This window comes from Chelonia mydas, chromosome 2 (genome assembly GCF_015237465.2).
Source record: "Chelonia mydas isolate rCheMyd1 chromosome 2, rCheMyd1.pri.v2, whole genome shotgun sequence".
In the NCBI taxonomy this organism is placed as follows: Eukaryota; Metazoa; Chordata; order Testudines; family Cheloniidae; genus Chelonia; species Chelonia mydas.
In genome coordinates this window covers 222,299,894-222,321,502 of record NC_057850.1, presented here as the reverse complement: position 1 = coordinate 222,321,502, position 21,609 = coordinate 222,299,894, and the positions used below count along the sequence as shown (strand labels likewise).

The following is a 21,609-nucleotide window of genomic DNA, read 5'->3' as shown; positions in this document are numbered from 1 at the left end:
TAGTTTAGCCTCGGGTCTGTCTCCTGCAAATATGATGTGTTTCTGCAGTGAAACTGAGTGACAAAAAACAAATTCTTTCTCCAACATCAAAGAGGTGCCTTTGTTCTCCAGACAAAGCCCTTTTATTGTGTTGTCTTGAGTGAAACTTCTGTAGGGACTGGCATTTACCAGCTTTCACACACTTTCTTACTTTCCTGTATGGCAGCCTCTCCTGTTTCTCTCCTTCTCCCTCCCAGCGCACATAGCCAGTCTGAGAAAAGGGGAAGGATAACATTAGGCACCTGAGTTTCCCCTGGCAGTAGCAGTTCCTGGAGGTCTCCCTAGATACATGGTCCCACTAAGGGTATATCTGCACTGCAATTCCATGCTTAAGCTCAGGATCAAATGTAACACACCACCCTTGCATCTACACTGCAATTGCACGGACCTAGGGTCCCAGGACCCTCAGGGCTGCAGGGTCTGAGCACAAGTCAAGCCAGGACCCCAGGTTCAAGCTCTATTGCTTTGCAATGTAGCTGCAGCCTTGCTTCAGTCTTGTCCTGGGAGTCCGCCAGAAGTGTCCCACAATTCTATGGGCCAACCTCCGTAGTCCTTGCTATCTCAACAATTTCCAGTCGACTCTATTGAAAATGGAAATCACCCCGCTTGGCGTACGGTAGCAGCTCAGGTCAGCGTTAACCCCTTCTCTTCTGAACACCAAGCTCCCAGCACACTGTCAGAGAGCCTCCTGGGTTTGCAATGGAGACTGAGCAGGGCAAGACTTTTGTAAATCGTGCTGCTTCATAGTCACGGGAGCACAGCCCAATTTTGGTGACTCTCTGGTGCAAGGCCAGTAAAACGGTGAACTTCAGCAAATGTACCAGGAATGACCATGTGTACCAGCAGATAGCGTTAAAAAAGCTGGCAGCTTTAGATGGATGCTCAGTGCAGGGAGCGTAGTAAGAGGCTTAAGAGCAAGTACTGGAAGACCAGAGACAAGAACCACACCTCAGGCAACTTGCTAACATCATGGATGTCTTATGAGGAGTTTGACCGTGTGTGGGGCACTGCACCCAGCATGGAGCCAACCATGAATGATAATCTGGTGAGCTGGGATGGTGCCCTGCTGGCCCCTGAATCCAGGATGGGGACTGATGAGAGCCAGTAGCAGGCTTCAAGAGAGGTGCATAAAGTGACTGTTTATGAAACCAATCCCAGAGGAAGCTGTGTATCAGGATCAACAGCAAATTCAAGATCCCAACTCAGAAGAGCTGTTTGATTTCTCCCCCTCTGAGAACAGTCCACTGCTGAGTCTACAGCAAACCCGGTGGAGACAGAAGCTACCCTGGAGCCTGGTAAGTTTGACTCTGATTTACAGTTTATTACAGTATTGGGCGGGATTTCTGCTCTAGAAGCAATGCACAAGTTATGATCAGCCCTGGCTACCAGTGTGTGTTCACTAATGGTGGATTGTATCACAGCGCCTTGGTGTCCCCTTTCTCTCCCCTGCCCCCTCCAATCAGGTGGAGTTCAAAATGGAGACTGGGAATTTCAAACAGTCAGTCATAAACAGCTGTAAAGGGTATTTTCACTGTAGTCACAGATGTTTGTCAGGGTCATGCATGTTTTTCCTTTCAGTAGTAAGGGCTTGAAATTTGCCATTCCGTAATCATTCCTCCTTGCTCTGTGGAGCCACCTGGAAACAGTGAAAACTGTGTGTGTGTGTGTGAGAGAGAGAGAGAGAGAGAGAAATAGTATTCTATTTCCAAATCTAGTCCATTTCAGTCATAGGTAGTCAGTGCAGTCTGTGGTCACCAAATTATTTCTCCCAAGTACAAGTGGGATGTCAGTTTTTGTCCAGAACTGTGGTGGGTGCAGGGAGGCAGAATGCTGTGGAGTTCCGCATGCTTGCATGCAGCAATAACCGGGCACAGCCATGTGTGAGCTAACACAGCATCCTGTTAATTCCCTCATGGATTCAGACCCAGTCCTGGTTACTGATAACTTTTTTCCTGAAGCAGGAACTCCAGATATGCAGTTACACTGTGGGAAGGGTATATTTTCCAGGGCCACCTCAGCAGCTGACTAGCCCACTCCACTCACAGATGTGCTGTTCCGTCACTGTAGATTTGACTACTTCTGCTGCATACACTACAGGTTTCCCACCAGCAGCTTGGAATAACATCTCCCTGTGGCAATAGGGCACCACAAGAGGAGTTTTATGTCCTCCGAAGTGTGAAAGGCCTGAAATGATGGGGGAAGCCTAGCAGCAAGGGCACTATCCTCCCCCACATATGTGCTCCATATGCCACTTGTTATAAAATGTTTATAAAACAGAAAACCGATTGTAATTTTAACCATGGTGCTGTAACTGCAAATAACCAGGCTGTGGCCAGAGAGAATGTAGACTGAAGCATCCCCTTCACAATACATGTCGGTTCAGTTTCGAAATATATTGTTTTATGTCCTTGCGATTCCACAAGAATTAATTCTGTGCTCCTCCACTGAGCTACTTTAGACAGTATCCCTCTGTTTCTTGTCCTATTTCAGGCCACTCCACCTCTACTGCCTGCTGTTCATCAGGAATTGCTCACGGGCCATTCCAAACAAAGCATTTCCATGATAAGTTATGATCAATGTTCTTGACACAGCAGACCAGCAGATCCAGTACCAGAAGAAGAGGGATGGAAGCCTGGAGCAGCGGCATGCTGAAAGGCAGGAGGAATTGCTGAAACCATTCTCTGAGCTCTGTCCTCCCTTAGCTGCCGCTCCTGTTCCAGGAGCCGCTTTGCAAGTGTCTGCTTCCTCGCTGAAACCCTCTCCTCCACCAAAGAGCCCCACATCTGATTGCCTCAGAGATCTCTGCTTCCACTTTACCCACAGTCAACTTTCCAACCCCAAACTGGTTGGCAGCGGACCTGTAGCAGTCTGGAATAGCCAGCTTCCAGACAGTTATAGAAGCCTGCTTCTGGACCAGCAAGGATGACTTCAGTTGTCTCTTTACACAGGAGGGTTGGGGTAAGCTGTTCACAAAGCTCCAGAAATGTAGCTTGCTTCATGCAAAAGTTTTGGACCCACTGCTGGTCCTCCCAGGTCTTCATGACAATGTGCTCATGGCCCTGTGCCAGAAACTCTGGTCTACATATGGGGCATCAGTGGCTATGCCAGTTGTACCAAGCAGCAGCAGCCAGTGTGAGTCTGCAATGCCAGGGTACTCCTCCTGCTACTCCATCAGCAAATCCGTCCGGTACCTTTGGTGGGACAGAAAATGCTGCTGAAATGTCCACCAGTGCCTCATGGATGGTTTGCCAGTCACAAAAGTGAAAGTTACAAGCAAGAGAAGTTCTTCAGAAGGCGTCTCCTCCATGCCACTGGCTCCAGTCATTAGGAATGCACAAACCACAATGACTGCTCGACAGGCTCAGGCTGTTCAGACTTCCTGTAAGAGGAAGGGTGGGCAGTAAAGTTTTTTCCCACGGTCAGAGGACTAGAGCAGCACTTGTGACTCTGGGATATGGTTGGTTTGGCTCAGGTCTGTGCGTAGCTGTGTGGATGCCAGAGCCCCAATTTGAAGCATGGATTAGAAAAGTCTTAACATAGTTTTAAAAACAGTGTAGATGCTTAAACCCAGGATTCCTTAACAGGTCAGTAGACTCAAGTCCCACTAACCCTGAGTCCCGCTAACCCTGGGCTTACATTGCAGGGTAGACATACCCTGTGTCCCTCAGGGGATGCTGTCCATAACAGGAGTGTTATATGGTAAACATATATCAAATATGTTCTGAGGAAAGACACAAAGCAAGTTATTTATCTTTTTTTTTTTTTTTTTTTTTCAATTTTAACAATGCAAAGTGACTTCCCCAAACTGTTGAAAGCAAAGATAAGCTCACAGTCCATTCTTGCTCATTGCACCTCTCTGTTACCTGTGGCAGACATGTACCGCATTCTGTGTGCGTTCTTTGTAATTTACTGGCGTTAGCCTGCAAGTAGTTCTCGTTCTGATTCCATATCACTAGAACTGCCAAAAAAAACAAAAACAAAACACCCCACCCCAAACTCTGTTCATGCTCTTTTTGTTCTTTTCAGTCCCCACCCCTTTTGGACTATCCTTTTAAGCACTGTGCAGTGGTTGGAAATGGGGGCATTCTGAAAAACTCCAGCTGCGGAGCTGAAATCGATAAGTCTGACTTTGTATTTAGGTAAGAGCTCCTAAACACTATTGGGATTAGAGTGCTTGAAGGGACTCTGTCAAGATTGGTAGGCCAAAAAGTAAACCAAATGGCTGTGCTATGGTTAATTGGCATGCACATCCCCACCATCCCCGTCTCCCCATCCTCTCAGCCTGTCTGCCCCATTTTTCAACACAATAGCCACGCATCATGTTCTGCTCTGTAAATTTCACTACTCTGAGTGCGTATAAGAAGAGAGCAGAAGCAAAGAAAAGCGCACATGTATTCACACACCTGCGATTTCAGGGAATGCCAGCAATTCTTTCCCAAATGTCTGACTACTGGGTCTTGCCCGCATGCTCAGGTTTAACTGATCACCACATTTGGGGTGGGGAAGGAATTTTTCCCCAGATCAGATTGTCAGAGACCCTGGGGGGTTTTCATCTTCCTCTGCAGCATGGGGCACAGGTCATGGAAATGGTGGATTCTCTGTAACTTGAAGTCTTTAAATCATGATTTGAGGTCTTCAGTGACTCAGCCTGAGGTTAGGGGTCTATTACAGGAGTGGGTGGGTCAGGTTCTGTGGCCTGCGATGTGCAGGTCAGACTAGATGATCACGATGGTCCCTTCTGCCAATAAAATCTGAGTCTATGAACCTGGATGTGTTCTAGTTTGGGGGTTGAGCCTCTGAGAAGCTCCGATTTTTGCTTATTGAGCATCATTAGGGTTGAGGGGTATTTTTCTTTTGATCAGGAGAAGAGTTTGTTTTTTTTTATTGTGACCCAAGCTAGCATTAAATGTTACATGCTTGCCCTTGCCTTAGTCTTCATGCCAGGCACCTTAACCTTCTTGAGCACTTTTGAAAATCCCCTAGGCCCCTACTGGCATTTTCGGATACCTTTGAAAACTGGTTGTAGGAGCCTAAGTCACTTTGGGTACTTTTAAAAATGTTACCAATTGACATTCAGGGGACTACTCACAGATATAAAGTCAAGCAGATGGTTACATGTTTTGCAGGATTGGGGCCTTGGGCTTAGGTTTTTTAAGGTTTTTAGGCCTTGCAATGCTGAGTGGAGCAAGGCCTAGGGGAAAGGTTTTTAAAGGTTTTAGGTGCCTAAAGATAGGCACCTAAATAGCTTCTCAAACTCCCAATGGGAGTTGGGCACCTCGGCACTTTTGAAAATCCCTATAGGCACCTAACTGCCTCCTGAGGTGCCTAAGGGTATGTCTATCCTGCAGCTGAGAGCAAGCCTCCCAGGCCGGGCAGACAGACCTGGGCTAGTGAGGCTTGACCTAGTACACAAAAAATAGCAGTGTGGATGTTGCAGCTTGGGTGGCAGCTTGGGCTCTCGAGCCCACCTGACACCGTGGGTCTGAGCTTGGGTGGCAGAGATTCCTTTTGAGTCTCACTCCAGGTTGTGGAAGTAAAATTCCACTTTGTTCTCCACCAGAAACTTTCCAATATGTGAACGAGCAACAACCTTGCAGGCAGACCTCTGAGTCCACACCCATCTCCACTGGATTTTGTCACCTTTCTTTATTTTTGACTTACATCTGTGCTTGTAAACAAGACAAAAGAGAAGCCTTCCCATGTCTAGTTTAGATGATTGGCTTGAATAGAAGTGATGCTAAACCTAAATGTAGCAGGTTTTTAAAGAACATAAGTGTTGGTAAACATAATTCAGACTAAAACTTTTTTTTCTTTTACCTTTAATAGAAATTGAGTATTTACTACTGAATCAGTAGTTGGAATGCATTAGTAGTTGGACACTTTTCCATTTTCATCTTTGATGCAGGCAATCATATCACTATGCCAATTGCATCTTTAGTATTAATCTCACTGTTTTTAGTCAGAAAACTACAGAAAACCTTTAGAGGAGCTGCATTACTTTATCTTGGAAGGACATAGTGGCAGGATATAGTCTAGTGGTTAGAGCAGGGGAACTGGGAGGTGGGACTTCCTGGGTTGTTGTTAGCTTGACTACTGACTTGTGTAATTTGGAGAAAATGAGACACTCTGTACCTCAGTGTACTCCATCTGTAAAACCGGTTAAATACTTATTTTCAGGCATGTAGTAAGGGTTCATTAATATTTATTTATTTATCGGGTGCTTAGAGGGAGGTGACATGTAAATGTTATGGTGCAGTCGAGGAATTTGCATAGAATAACAGCAGGGCATTTGTGCTGGGGTTCTGTTTAAATAACTGTTTCTAAATCTCAGGTGTAACCTTCCCCCAACCACAGGAAGTGTTAGCAAAGATGTTGGCAATAAAACAAATCTCGTGACTGTTAATCCAAGTATCATAGCACAGAAGTAAGTATCACCCCAATTTTTGTTCCTGTGTAATGTTGTTTAATTGTTGGACGTGCTTTAGATTTTGTTATTAAACCCTTTGGGAAGCTATCACGGTGGGCAATGCATTCTGATTACTTCATTAGTGATCCTTAATTCCCAGGTAAAAGCCATACAAGCAAATGGAAGCCCATTAAACAAGTCCTTTTGGACAGAAATGAGTCAACAATACAGAGATGAGCAGTGCCTCTGTTTGCACCCACCACATGTTTCTAACCAGGAGCAACAGCAGCATTTCTCATCTCAAGTTCATTCTCTAAAGCTGGCATTCTAGCCATGATTTAGGAAAGCCCTTAAGCAAAAAACTGAGCTTATTGCTTATTGACTATCATTTAGGGTCCATCAGTGGGACTTATCATGAAGAATATGCTCAAGTGCTTTCCTGAATTGGGGCCTAAATTTCTGTAATGCATTGTCTGAACACTAAAGAATCCAACCGAAAGTAGATCTCCCTTTTTTTTCCTCCAACGTGTTTTGCTTGCTTCCCCTTCTTGGGAAGAAAACAACAACAAAAGTCTGATTAGAACTTACTAATTATTGTATAACCTTCAGTTTCACATTGGGCCATTAGCTGTTCTAGCTAGTGCTTATCTGCCAAATGAATCAGTGTGGTATGTTGATATTTATTGCTTAATAATCTTACAGCATCTTACAGTTTGTCTTCTCTGTATTCCTCAAACAGACCAACCAGACAAAATTGACTCTAGCTTAAAAGTGAGACGAAAACAATTGAATACACAGAAAACTGAAGTTTTGTTGTAGCCATGTCGATCCCAGGATATTAGAAAGAGAGAAGGTGGGTGAGGTAATATCTTTTATTGGACCAGCTTCTGTGTCTCTCAGCATCAGAAGTTGGTCCAGTAAAAGCTATTACCTCCCCATCTTGTCTCTCTAAAAGAAGTTTGTCATTGAATCAAGGAGATAGCTGGAGTCTTTAGAATAAATTCCGCTTTGATGCGCTTGCAACCCTTACTGATGTAAATGGAGATGTATTAGTGGCTTATACCAGCAGTGAATTTTGCCCATTGACTTCAGTGGGGTTGCAATTAAAAGCAAAAGCAGAGGTTTAGCATAAGAAGGTAGTTTCGTTGGTGGCTATCGAAGCTATTTATTGCTCTTGGGCTTAATCATGATGTTCTGCTAAGTTTTTTACTCCGGTTTTTATTCAGGCAAATCTCGACTGAAGTTAACAGCGTCAACCTTCATAAGGACTCAGTAAAAATGAGTCAGGACTTTGGGATTTGGCCATTTCAATGATTGTATTTTTCAGGGAAAGCTGTAAGTGCCTTAGAAGGAGGAGAGGGAAAGGGTTGTCTAGAGAACTGCTCTAATTTTAATCACTTCTAATTAGCAAGCTAAGTGTGGGGCTCTTCTCACAACACTGTAGTTGAAGTTATATCAGCCATTCTGTTATGAACTGTGTTTTCAAGGCATTTACAGTACAGATGTAAAAACTATTGCAGGGCTGAAACAAAGTCCCAAAGCAAAATCACTTTGACCATTTTTCTTATATTGCAGAATTTTGGAGGGCTCAACAGTTTGACATGAGATCTGGCAATTCATTAGAAGTATGGTCTGATCTTCAAAAGTGCTGAGTCAGTGAGAGCTTTGGGTGTCATCGGCTTGGAAAATCAGTCCAGTAGTATTTAAAAAGCAGCTACGGTTCTGATTCTGCAAAGACTTAAGTGTGTGCTTAACTTTAACTCCATGAGGACTATTCACATACTTAAAGTTAGGCACATGCACAAGTCTTTGCATGGTTGCAGCCTACATTTGTAAAGCAGCTATCACATGTGTAGTGACTACTTTGCATAAAGATTTTTATGGTATATGCTAATGTGCACATTTTTAAATGTGTGGGGTTTCTCGCACCTTCCTTATAAGACATGATTCTGGACTAGGTGGACCACAGGTCTGATTTGGTATGGCAACTCCTGTGAAATTAAGTAAATTGCATAGTGAATTTGTGATTATTAAATAATTCATATAAGGCCAGATTTTCATAATAGCACATGCAAAACTGATCATATCATTTACAGTTACTGCCATTTAATCTGTACATGTAGTAATAGTGCTCACAGATTACGTGCTCAAGCAGTTGTGAAAATCTGGCCTGCAACAATAAATTGTTGAATATTGAATTCAAGCATTTTTTCCCTCTAAAACTGATAAGTTCACTAGTCATTTTATTTGACAGATACAACAAGCTGAATGAAAAGAAGGTGACATTTCTGGAGAACATTGCAAGTTATGGAAATGCTTTCCTTTTATTGCCAGCGTTTTCCTTCAAAAGCAACACAGCTGCTTCTTTCAAAGTATACCACACTCTACAGGAGTTCAGAGCAAAACAGAGGGCGATATTTTTTCATCCCAGGTACCTGAAAAGTCTAGCCCAGTTCTGGAGAACTAAGGGCGTGAAAGCATACCGATTATCTTCTGGTTTTATGATTGCTAGTGCTGCTATTGAACTGTGTGAGAATGTGAAGTTGTATGGCTTCTGGCCTTTCTCTAAAACCACAGAGGAGATGCCAATCAGTCACCACTATTATGACAACCAGCTGCCCAAGCCGGGTTTCCACGCGATGCCCAAAGAATACAACCAGATTCTCCAACTTCATGGGAAGGGCATTGTGAAGCTGCAGTTTGGTAAATGTGACTCAGACTAAAAAGGTACGTCAGATTCCTCAAAGATAAAACACTTCCGTTTAAGTTTCAGGGCAAAACTGCCTTTTCTGCAACCAGGTGCTGTTCCCCAGATATGCACATTATTCCCAAAGCGTCTATGAGAGTTAGAGGGAGGATTGACTCCTCTGCCTACATGTACCGTACCCAAGGTTCGGGTCAACTCCAGCTTTTTCTTCCACATTGTCAACTTCTGAAGGGTGCATTGCTGCATACATGAAGGATTGGCAGCACCATCCATGATTGCCACAACTCAGTCTATCAGTAGTGTTCTATTGCCCCAGATCTGTGCCCGCCAGTCTTCTGTGTTTTGTGATGGATTCCCCAAGGTGTCCTGTTTTGACTAAAAGTGGGCTATTTTATTTAAGACCGACACATTCTACCACCTGAAAGAGAAGAGGCAAGATTTTGGTGCTGCCTAAACCTTTCTACACTGCTCCAACAGTGTACAGGACCATAAAAAGGGCCAAGCAGTCCATGGAGAAATTCACCCAGAGAAGAGGCAACATATGACAGGTGTAGGGAACCTTGTGTCCCCCACCCACATGTCCCTGCAGAGTGGCTATGCCAGGTTGGCACAAGGAGAGGGAGTGACTACAGTACTCCGTGTTGCTGCAGTTCTGGTCTGCAGAGCAGCTGGTTGATGAAAGTGGAGAAGCTGCCATAGGTTACAGCAGCTCTTGGGACTGCTGTAACTTACTTTGGGGATTGCACTGGCCCACAGAGCATCCCAGAATCATAGAGGCACGAAGCACTGCACCCTCTTTGCCTGGGCTGCATCTTCTTTGTTCTGCATCCTAAGAGATGCAGCACAGAACTTGGCCCCAGATCTTGAGCCAATTTACTGAGTGCAAATTACAGTTGGCTGTGGAAAGATTTGGTTGTGAGATTCTTTTGACCTGTTGACAAAACACAACCTGACAATATACTTCAGCTACGTCAAAATTTCCAGCTCAACATCTCGTACTGTTACTCACTATGACTCTCCAAAATGACTCCTAGTCACTAGGACTTTGACTCTCCAAAAGATGGGAGTCCAAACACCAATAAATAGGTTACAATGAGACCTGAATATAGTATTTTAATTGGACTGATATAATCTTTCTCCAGTATTTTTCAAGTTATATAAAAGAAAACTGCCCAGCAATCTGAAAGTTCAAAAGCTAAGAAATACTTTTTCTTCTGCTTAGACTGTGAAATTTATTTCAAAATGGTGTTCAGTGCTATTTAGAAAACGCACTTTCAAATATATATTTCACAGTTGCTTCATAACGATAAGATTGCTACCTTTTAAATTTTCAGACTGCTGGGCCAAGCCAAATAAGCACAATTTTCTTCCAGTGGTTTCAGATCTTCCCATGTTCAAAAGAAGAAAACAGAATGAGGATTGCTTATACATAACATTACAATACCTAATAGAATGGGGGATGGGGAGGTACACACTTTACTAGGTTATACTTTTTAATTGTAAAAAGGAATGGCATATAGGGAATGTTGAGAAATACATAATATATTTTGTAATCACACATACAGTTGCTATGCTTTTTACATCCTGCGGTTTCCCCTGTTTGCACTTCATATAATATTAATCATGATAACTATGCCATATAACGTTAATTATAGTAACTATGCCAGCTAGGAAAATGAATAGGAAGCCATTTATGAATTTTTCATCAGAATGGAGCACATAGGAGTCACAAAAAAGCTTAAGCATATGTATGGGTGAATTAAACACTGTCAATGCTTGACAGATTGAGGATCTGAAAACCATTTCTGTGGCCAGATTTGCATGGTAAACTGCAAAAAAACAATCTGAGGAGTAAATTGCACTGCCGTAACACTGAAACTTTTTGACTTCATGGCTTGTATTTCCAAAAGGAAAGAATTTAATCCTTTAACAACAAAGAAGTGAAATGTTTTATTAAGATATCCTGTAGAGATGGTTGAAATTTTTAATGAAGCTTTTCATTGAAAAATGATCTTGTAAATGTTTTCATAATTTTTTTTAAAATATTCCACTCTGGAGAGCACAAGGATTAGGTCTGGGTCTGTTCCCTGAATGTGTGTGCAACTGGGGCAGGTTACTTAGACTCTCTTCCCACTTGGGGCACCCACAGAGGTTTCAGCCATAATCTTGCCCACAGTGTTCTCTCTGCGGCTGTAAATTAGCACTGTGTTTTGTTGACCTCAACTGAGCAATGCTCTCATATACTGTAGCAAAGTGGCAGGATTCTCCTGTTGACCCACCCTTTTTAGGAGGTGTTCGAACCCTGCAGGGAGATGGTAACTGGTTCCTGATAAATCCTTGTAGCAGGTGTGGCTTGTTAACCCCACCCTATCATAGAATCATAGAATATCAGGGTTGGAAGGGACCCCAGAAGGTCATCTAGTCCAACCCCCTGCTCGAAGCAGGACCAATTCCCAGTTAAATCATCCCAGCCAGGGCTTTGTCAAGCCTGACCTTAAAAACCTCTAAGGAAGGAGATTCTACCACCTCCCTAGGTAACGCATTCCAGTGTTTCACCACCCTCTTAGTGAAAAAGTTTTTCCTAATATCCAATCTAAACCTCCCCCATTGCAACGTGAGACCATTACTCCTCGTTCTGTCATCTGCTACCATTGAGAACAGTCTAGAGCCATCCTCTTTGGAACCCCCTTTCAGGTAGTTGAAAGCAGCTATCAAATCCCCCCTCATTCTTCTCTTCTGCAGACTAAACAATCCCAGCTCCCTCAGCCTCTCCTCATAAGTCATGTGCTCTAGACCCCTAATCATTTTTGTTGCCCTTCGCTGGACTCTCTCCAATTTATCCACATCCTTCTTGTAGTGTGGGGCCCAAAACTGGACACAGTACTCCAGATGAGGCCTCACAAGTGTCGAATAGAGGGGAATGATCACGTCCCTCGATCTGCTCACTATGCCCCTACTTATACATCCCAAAATGCCATTGGCCTTCTTGGCAACAAGGGCACACTGCTGACTCATATCCAGCTTCTCGTCCACTGTCACCCCTAGGTCCTTTTCCGCAGAACTGCTGCCTAGCCATTCGGTCCCTAGTCTGTAGCGGTGCATTGGATTCTTCCATCCTAAGTGTAGGACTCTGCACTTATCCTTATTGAACCTCATCAGATTTCTTTTGGCCCAATCCTCCAATTTGTCTAGGTCCTTCTGTATCCTATCCCTCCCCTCCAGCGTATCTACCACTCCTCCCAGTTTAGTGTCATCCGCAAATTTGCTGAGAGTGCAATCCACACCATCCTCCAGATCATTTATGAAGATATTGAACAAAACCGGCCCCAGGACCGACCCCTGGGGCACTCCACTTGACACCGGCTGCCAACTAGACATGGAGCCATTGATCACTACCCGTTGAGCCCGACAATCTAGCCAGCTTTCTACCCACCTTATAGTGCATTCATCCAGCCCATACTTCCTTAACTTGCTGACAAGAATACTATGGGAGACCGTGTCAAAAGCTTTGCTAAAGTCAAGAAACAATACATCCACTGCTTTCCCTTCATCCACAGAACCAGTAATCTCATCATAAAAGGCGATTAGATTAGTCAGGCATGACCTTCCCTTGGTGAATCCATGCTGACTGTTCCTGATCACTTTCCTCTCATGTAAGTGCTTCAGGATTGATTCTTTGAGGACCTGCTCCATGATTTTTCCAGGGACTGAGGTGAGGCTGACTGGCCTGTAGTTCCCAGGATCCTCCTTCTTCCCTTTTTTAAAGATTGGCACTACATTAGCCTTTTTCCAGTCATCCGGGACTTCCCCCGTTCGCCACGAGTTTTCAAAGATAATGGCCAAGGGCTCTGCAATCACAGCCGCCAATTCCTTCAGCACTCTCGAATGCAACTCGTCCGGCCCCATGGACTTGTGCACGTCCAGCTTTTCTAAATAGTCCCTAACCACCTCTATCTCCACAGAGGGCTGGCCATCTCTTCCCCATTTTGTGATGCCCAGCGCAGCAGTCTGGGAGCTGACCTTGTTAGTGAAAACAGAGGCAAAAAAAGCATCCCTGGCGATAAGGGAAAGAAATTAGAGAGAGGAAATTATGGTTTGGGCTACTGATGTGTTGTCAGGGAAACGCAAGGAGTAGTCAGGAAGAAAGCTTAGCCTGAGGTTTACGTTTCCATTGCAGCTTGAGTCACCCATAAAGGCAAACCCCAGGAAGAGGGGAAGATTGCACTTCATGCTGTGGGCTAAATCTTCCAGCCGTGTAATTTGGCACAGATCCACTGATGTCAATGGAGCGGCACCATTTTCCACCAGCTGATGGCTAGTATGTGTAGAATCAGTTCAGAGCAGTATGGGAGCTCCATCTACTTAAATACACCCTCATGCAGGCACGTCCTTAGGCACACACGTATTTGCACTAGAATACATGCAGACTTTGTCACAGAGAGAGAAAATGAGAGATGCAGCAGAATCCTGGAATTATATTAAAAGAATGATCTAGAAGTGTTTCTCAATGACCGGTCCATGGACCGGCACTGGTCCCTGACATCTCCCTGACACAGATGAGGAAGGCAGTGAGCTGGTCCCTGGTATCAAAAAAGTTGAGAATCACTGAACTGGATTATTTTGTATTAGATAACTAAGTCATTTTTGCTATGGCTCTGTGGTTGAGCAGTCTTGTTTGCTCATTGGTTAAACCAGATAAGCCTGGAGGATTCAAATAAACATAAGTTCCAGAGGAGAAAAATAGCCCCTTTCCATGCTTAGAAATAGCAGGAAGAAGAATTGGCTTCAAGAAAAAATGTCAAATGATAAATTAATTAGTCTGGCAAAAATCCTATTGTTCAGAAGCCTCATTCAAATACCTGGATAAGCAAACGTGCCAGAAGTTCTGCTTGCCAGAAAGAGACAAGGAGACTGGCTCCACACTGAAGGGTATCTGACATAGCATTAAGCTGCTGCTCACTGGGGTGGGTGGCTGACCAGAGAAGCTGAGCAGGAGTGAAGCAGGGAGGACTGAGCCACCTCAGAGGTAAGAGGAGGAGAGGTGGCTAAGCAGGTTAATATTACTGGGCTGCCCATTAGAGGAGGGGCAAAAGGAGGAGGGGCTGAGCAGAGTGATGGAGTTGAGCTGCTCCTTGGCGAGGAAGGGGATGGATATCATTGATGCTAGCAAAGTCTAGGTAGGTAGGGCCAGACAGAAAGGTACAGCTGAATATGCCTTCATCTGAGCCTCAGTTTGAATATTTGAGGTCAGTGGTGGTTGTGGAGCCTAATAATTGGGGTTGGGCTTTTCAGCTATAGTCAGATGGTCCAAAGGCAGCTAGTTTTGATAAAAAGGCAAGCAATAATGTGACTTTCCAGCCAAGCTAGAGAAGACTATGTAGCAACTTATGGAGCCATGCAACCTTAGCAGCAGCTGCCATTGCTATAGTACTGCATATAAGTCCTGATCCAGCATAGCACTTCAGCATGTGCTTAACTTTTAGCTCATGAGTCGACTCTCTGAACTCAGTGGGACGCCTCACACACTTTAAAGGTTAGCATGTGCTGAAGTGCTATGCTGGATCTGGGCTGCAATGGGAATGATAATGCTGGTGAAGATAAATTGTTCTTGTCTAATTAGCAAGCCTCAGAATAGATATAATGGATCTGAAATTGTAAATGGAAACAATTTTATTTACAATTAATTTCTGCTAACTTTAATCAGGAAGGGGAGGGAACCATCTTCCAGAAGAAATGCAAGAATCTGAAACGCTGAAAGTTACCTCTACAAACATAGAAAATTCAGATAGCCATCTTATATTTGTATCTCCCATGTACAGGCCCATTGGCCTGACCCTGCTTAGCTGAAAGGAGCTGCTGATGAGGTGATAGAGGCATACCATGCGGTGGCCTAACTGTAGGCACTGCTGAATAACCACTACTGGAGATGTTCTAGTGATCTTAGAGCCCTCCTCTAAAGAGAACAGATGTTTGAACTAGATAGCTCACTATCAGTCCTTTCCACACCCTGAGGATTCTATGAGTCTATGATGTTGTATAACAAATGTCTGAGACTCTATTCTAACATAAGGCTGAATACAGATGTGTGAGGCAAAACAGGCTTAAGTTACAAGAACTGTAAAAAATTGGCTTATTTTGAATCTAATATACCGTTTATTTATGTACAAGAAACAGTGACACTTGTTGTTGTTTGTTTGTTTGTTTTTCATTCCAGGGTGGTGATTCCAAAGGAGAAAATTTGTGTGTATATCAGAAGTTTGGTATTGGATTTGATATGATGATGATTTGTGAGTATTAAACTGCACTATTATAATTTGGGAATATTTTACACTTAAGGAGAAAAGTGAATGATTTTTGACATAGTGATTGCTATGTTTTTGAACTTCTTGTGATCAAAATTGTTTATGCAAACAAAGTTATCTGGAAAATCTTTGGACTATTGGTTAAATTTAACAAAGCACAATCTTAAGATGGTGCCACTATGTGACATTTGTAATTTTTGCTTGTCAAATTATTATAACTTAAAAATGTTTTGACATTTTTGTTCATTTCACACAAGGTGGACAAAAGTGTGTATTTATTAGCTCTACGGTCTGATGTGTTTACATTTGGCAATTAACTTTTTCTACTGAAGGCCTTGATCCTGCAAATTCCTCCATTAAGAGTAATTATTGCAGAAAAAAGTCATTTTGATTGTGGAATAGAGTGCCCGTGCCCTCTAGTGTCACCGAGACCACTTAAAGAGAGAGATAAAATGAGTCTGCTCTACAGTCTTAGCTAACAGGCAATTGGCTTTTTAGCTCATGCAGTAGAGGCTCATGCATTTAGCTCCAGAGGTCCCAGGTTCAATCCTGCCCGCCGACAACCAGGGTCTGTTGGTGTTACAAGTGGGAGCTTGTCCAGGATTTCAACTCGGAAGAAGACTCTGAAGCTCAGGACATGCTTCCTCAGCTAGGGGAAGTATGTAACCTACACACCTTCTGGGCGTGGTGTTCTGTCCCCTCTAGTGGTGGTGCGGGGGGGTGTAGAGAGAGACTGATTGACTGACTGCTCTATAGCCTTAGCTAACAGTCAGTTGGCTTTTAGCTTGAGCGGTAGACGCTCATGCACTGAGCTCCAGAGGTCCTCAGTTCGATTCTGCCCGCTGACAATGGGCATCTGTTGGCGTTACACCCACACTAGGGTGTTATACCACTAGTCAGTTTCCCCAAGTAGATAAGCCCTTACCCATGTGTTTAATTTTATGTACTGTGAGTAAACTCATGGATGTAATGGGACTACTTGTTTGAATGTGTGTAAGTGTTTGCAGGATCAGAGGCCTATGGTTGTTTGTTTTGTTTTTTTTAAACCAGTTTAGTTAATTGTATTCTCTTCTCAGTTCAGTTCAACTCCTGCTAAGGACAATGGGCTAAATTCTGTGCTGTGCCTCCCAGAACCCTGGTAGTGCACACCACTATGGGCATTTCTCCTCCACCCCAGATGTGCATCCCGGCCCGTATACAAAATGGACCTGTCAGCCAAAGAAACCAACTGCAAAACCTCAGTCACCCTTTACATTTCTTCCTCAACTCACTGACATTCAGGCATAAAACCTTCCAAGGAGTTAGGACGTCTGATGCATTCCATTAAGACTCCCCAGTAGAGCTCTTCCAGTGTCCTGCCCCAAGCCACATGCCCTATGCCAGGGATTGTAGTGGAGGTGGGGTTGTGTATGGGGCTGTCATACACAATGAAGCAGTTCTGATGAAGTCATACTGATGAAGCAGTTCTCCCCTGGCCCCTTGTGGCTCCTGTATGGTCCCTAAACACCAGTGGAGATTATAGGGGCGAGAGCAGAGGCAAAGTTGGCCCCACTGGAAAGAGCCCTATTAACGTTAGTGGGAGTTGGACTGAGCCTTTGTTCCTGTGCTTTTGATTTACAGGAAGTGATGTTCCTTTGCACATTATTACTCACAGATTTTAATATAGAATAGGACAAAATTCTAATAACCCGTTTCTGCTACCAGCAGAATCTCCATGATCTCTTGGAGAGTCTATTGAATGATCAAGTCAAATATATAATTTTTCTTATCCTTTGTACATATTCCGCTAAATCTCAGATATTTGTTTACTAAATATCTTTGACCAGATAACACTAATTCTTCATTCTACATTAGATTAAACATTAAATATTCCAATCATTGAGCTTAGCTGAGAGCAAAGTATTGGGGAAAAGACTGTTTAAATAAAGTGTAAAAAAAATTACTGTTTTTTCTTTAAATTTTATCTGTTATAGAAATATTCCTACACTCCTGTGAAATTGAAGTATATTTAATATATTTGTAATTTACACATGTTTTATATGTGCATTTTTATAACTGCTTCATATTTGGCCCTTATGTTTATATTCTTAATGTTAATTACATCAAATACCTAATTAAATTAAATTCTGTTAGAATGAGACCAAGAAGTTACAAAATATTTTTCCAAAAATAGAAGGAAAAAAAAGCGATGCATCCCAATGGCAGAATTTTGAGATTATCTCATTGAATTCTGCATTAACAAGTAACTCTTCACCTGTCATTGTGAACAATTGCTTCCTGGATTTACTTCCTCTAGAAAAGTCAGAGCAAATAAAGACCGATGTTACACCAAGAGACTTCATTATCCTGGTGGTTTCAGAAGTGAGAGACTCTTTCTTCCATTTGCCTTTTTATTTATAGGCGTTAATCCATTGGAAAAAACTTTGGGTTTTCCCCCCCAAAATTTGCCTTTCCTGTGACTCCCCCAGTTTATTACAGAATGACCCAGTACAAAACTCTTACAGACATACTAAGGGACAGATTTTAAAACCTAGCCTCCCATTTGCAAGGATAGTTTGTGAGTTCAAATAACATCACCTAACATCCTAATCTGCAACTGGATCACCCGAGTGCACCCCTGCAGACCTTCTCCCGAATTCACACACTGCGGAATCCAAGATGATAGACACAGGTGTAGGGGTGTGTATGGGTAGATCCCGTTCCAGAATCTAGCTCTTTGAAATCCAGCTAACTGATTGTACATATCAGTTAGACATCTTGGTGAGATTAATTGTGCCTATAGACAATTGCAAAACTGATAGGTGCAAAATCATGGTTGCAAATTGAGATACTGGTTGAAGCAGATTTAGGAGTTAAGCTTCTTTACAGACCATCTCTACTTTTGTTTTAGTCCATGTGATTCACAGACTGAAATTAAGGGAGAGTGGTAAATGGGGAGATTCTAAACTACATGACAGTTTATAAGGTTATAAGTGAACATACATTTTCATTTTCAAGATAATTCCATGCATCATAACACATAACTATGGTCTCAGAAAGGTTTAAAACTTGTGTCCCTTGCCTGAGGTTTCAATGTCTCCAAAATGTGTATTGTTTGGGTTTGCTTTTATTTTGTTTCTTTTGTATGTGAATATCACACTAGTTATTACACATTCTTTGAGCTGTTAGGACTGTGCATTTCACCAGAAAAAATGATGCTGATGGTGTAAGCTCTGCTAATGTTATTTCCAAAAAGGTCTCTTAAAAATCGATCATTGTACATTCTTATGCTTTAAGATATGCACTTGCTATTGTCTGTTCTCACATATTAAGATGTTACAGTATAATGTATAACTGTCTGTCTGTAGCATTTAGGAGGAGGCATGCAATGCCCCTCTACTGTACGTGTGCATCACCACTTGCTTTTATAACAGGAAACTGAGGTGAAGTTTTATTGTTGAGACATCAGTCAGTTGATTTTAAGTGCCTAATGATTTTATGTCAAACACACATTGGTTTCACAGTTATGATGCATTCTTAGGACACTGTACCAGTTCCATATTGTTCTGTAATGGAATATTTTTGCAATTTCTGTTTGGAAATAAAGACTTATTAGACATACCTGTGGGCTGCTTTTTTTATCCTTAAGACGTACCTATTAAAAAACACAGTCACTGAACTAGAAACTCCATGTTGACCTTTAGTTTATGCAATAAAGCCCTACTTTCTGTTGATTTATTTGGTGCAGGTTTTCATTGAATAATACTGTTGGGGTAACAATTGCCTGCTTAACTAGTTAAAATGTTAACTAGAAAAGGTCTTGAACCTCTTCTTTGTGGGTAGAGCATAGTTTTATCCCCTAGAGAACATGAATAGACCATTGAGATGTTACTGTACTGCAGCAATCACTAGAGCACAGCTCTAGAAAGAATATAAGCATTTCAGGAAGATACAGCTACTTTGAAACAATAAGGACTCTAAAGTGACTTTTAGCCATAGTCCTACCCTACGGCTAGCTAGTACCCAAGGAGGTTAGCAAGGACTGTGAACATGCCTGGCCCTGGCTCCAGCTCCTTGCACCTACCTCTCCTTGTGCATCTGTGCAAAGGGCCAGTCACAGTCTGACCCTAACCTGGGCTTTAATCAAAAATCATTTCAAGATCTTCTCAGCCAATTCCCAAGCATTTTAATGCAAAAATAGACTATGTTCCCTCAAAGCCAGGATAGAGGCATATCAATGTTGAGAACACGCAGAACTCAGCCTTGTGCTTAGCAACTTTTCATGGAGCAGAAAGAGTAATGTCGTATCTGTGGAAGAAGCTCCCCTCTTGCCAGTTAAAGAGCAGAGAACCCGGTTCTTGAGGTAGCTATCACTTTTGGTAATATATCTGGTTTTTCAAAAGATGGACGCTGTCTCTCAGAACCTACCTACAGGGTCAACTTTATGCTTCTGCAACAGCCAGGCGTTCCTCAAGTGAACTAGCAGCATCTAATCCCAGATAGAATATTCAAAAGAGTACTGCTGTCAGGTTACCAACATGTAAAATCAATACAAAAAGGCTATTTATTTAAATATATTCTTTCAACAGCAAATATTTATTTCTTCCCTTCTTGGGTACCCCACAGAATAAGAACCTCACTTTTAGGTACAAGCTGATTTTTAACACCTTGTTCATTGACTGAAGGTCTCAGAGTCCTTCATTATTATACGCTGGGGAAGTTGGCTTCAGGATGCTTTGGGCATTACTCTCCACAAGAGGGCGCCAAGCCACTTCACCAGTCAGTAGCCGGTCCTCTCCATTTATAGCATCCAGGTACTGCAACTGCTTGCGCACATACTCCACTAGCTGCCTGGGGCCCTCCGTGCTTATTGAAAAGGATTCTCCAAAGGGCTGCTGCCAGTACATGGTCATCAGACAAAATCCCCTCATCATACCCAAATAGAGCTGCATAGCAATTTTCTGTCATGCTTCTTTTAGAGTAACCGAATCAATCCCCATCACCTTACCATGCTGTTCAACATCTTCCCACATAGAATGAACTATATAGCGACATATGTATTTCCCAGCTTCACCCTCCTGTTTCATTCGTACCAGACATATACAGACATGAAGTGGGGCTACTAGAAACCATGAGTTCAATGTATCGGGCATATGGCACCTGTGAAAGAATTCCTCGTAGTCCGTTCTCTCCACACAGCAAGTGGATATGCGCAGAGCCGTTATCTTAATCTTCCATTTGTTATATTTCAGTGGTCCTGTGAATCCCATTGCTTCTAGCGCAGTAGGTTAATAATGCCCTAGACTTACCTCTACTGCAAGGTTATCAATGGTCTGTATATTTACTGAGGCTCTCAAATAGAGATGGGGGAAAAATTGGACTGTACTTCAAGTCAATAAATGTATGTGTATATATATTCTGTTCCATAAATACCAGCAATTGCAGACCATAAGCAAATATTTTCCATTCCTGTGTGGGGATACCCTTTGTTTCTTTGCTTCATTGTTTTGAACGACTTGGAAATGCCTTTTTTTATTTTAGTGGATTGGTTAAAAGAAAGCAAAGATTTTTAAAAAATAAATCATTGCTGCTTTTCTCTTTTCAAAAAATGAAAGGTTAAACATTTTCAAAACAGCAATTAAGTGAAAATGTGACAAACACCTGGTTTGAAGGTATTTAGTGAGTACCGTAAGACAATAGTATGGCTTCTTTATTAAAGTCATTTTTGATCATATAGAAATCTAGGGCACAATAGTTCTAAGTTGGCACATACAAGAAAACAACCCCCAAGTGGATGAATTTCAGAGGGAAAGTTTACACTCCTTGCCTTTCAGTCTAAGAGAATAGCAGGTGATTTAGCTTCTATGCTACTTATTTGTGAGATTCTCCAAATAGAATCTGACTGTTTTATAAAATTAGGTCAAATATGTACATGTAGTGGGTGTGGCTTTTGTGATGTGAACTTTTATCCTCTAGAGCAGAGGTTCTCAAACTGTAGTCTGCAGACGGAGCTCCATTCAGGTGGTCTGCGGATAGTTCCCTCTAAGTTGTGCGCCTTGGTGGCTGCACGCAAGACAATGAAGGGCCACCCAGGTAATTAGTGAAGCTGTGCAGGCCTGGCTCCACTAATTAGGTGCCTGGATCCTGGAGAAGACACACATATAAGGTGAGGTGGT

The 21,609-nt window shown here is 42.6% G+C and overlaps 1 protein-coding gene and 1 pseudogene across 2 annotated transcripts in view; one reads left to right on the top strand and one right to left on the bottom strand.

The window, feature by feature from the left end:
* Positions 1 to 19,054, top strand: part of ST8SIA6 (ST8 alpha-N-acetyl-neuraminide alpha-2,8-sialyltransferase 6) — a 49,593-nt gene extending 30,539 nt beyond the window's left edge. For both annotated transcript variants that reach the window (XM_007072779.4, XM_043541277.1), the window contains 4 exons: positions 4,066 to 4,178; positions 6,371 to 6,463; positions 8,700 to 9,172; positions 15,367 to 19,054. In XM_007072779.4, the coding sequence (XP_007072841.2) occupies positions 4,066 to 4,178; positions 6,371 to 6,463; positions 8,700 to 9,168 (675 nt within the window). In that variant the 3' untranslated portion in view covers positions 9,169 to 9,172; positions 15,367 to 19,054. The remainder of the gene's footprint in view (positions 1 to 4,065; positions 4,179 to 6,370; positions 6,464 to 8,699; positions 9,173 to 15,366) is intronic.
* An 824-nt stretch (positions 19,055 to 19,878) lies between these two features.
* LOC102932645 lies at positions 19,879 to 20,916 on the bottom strand (annotated as a pseudogene).
* Positions 20,917 to 21,609: the final 693 nt, after the last annotated feature.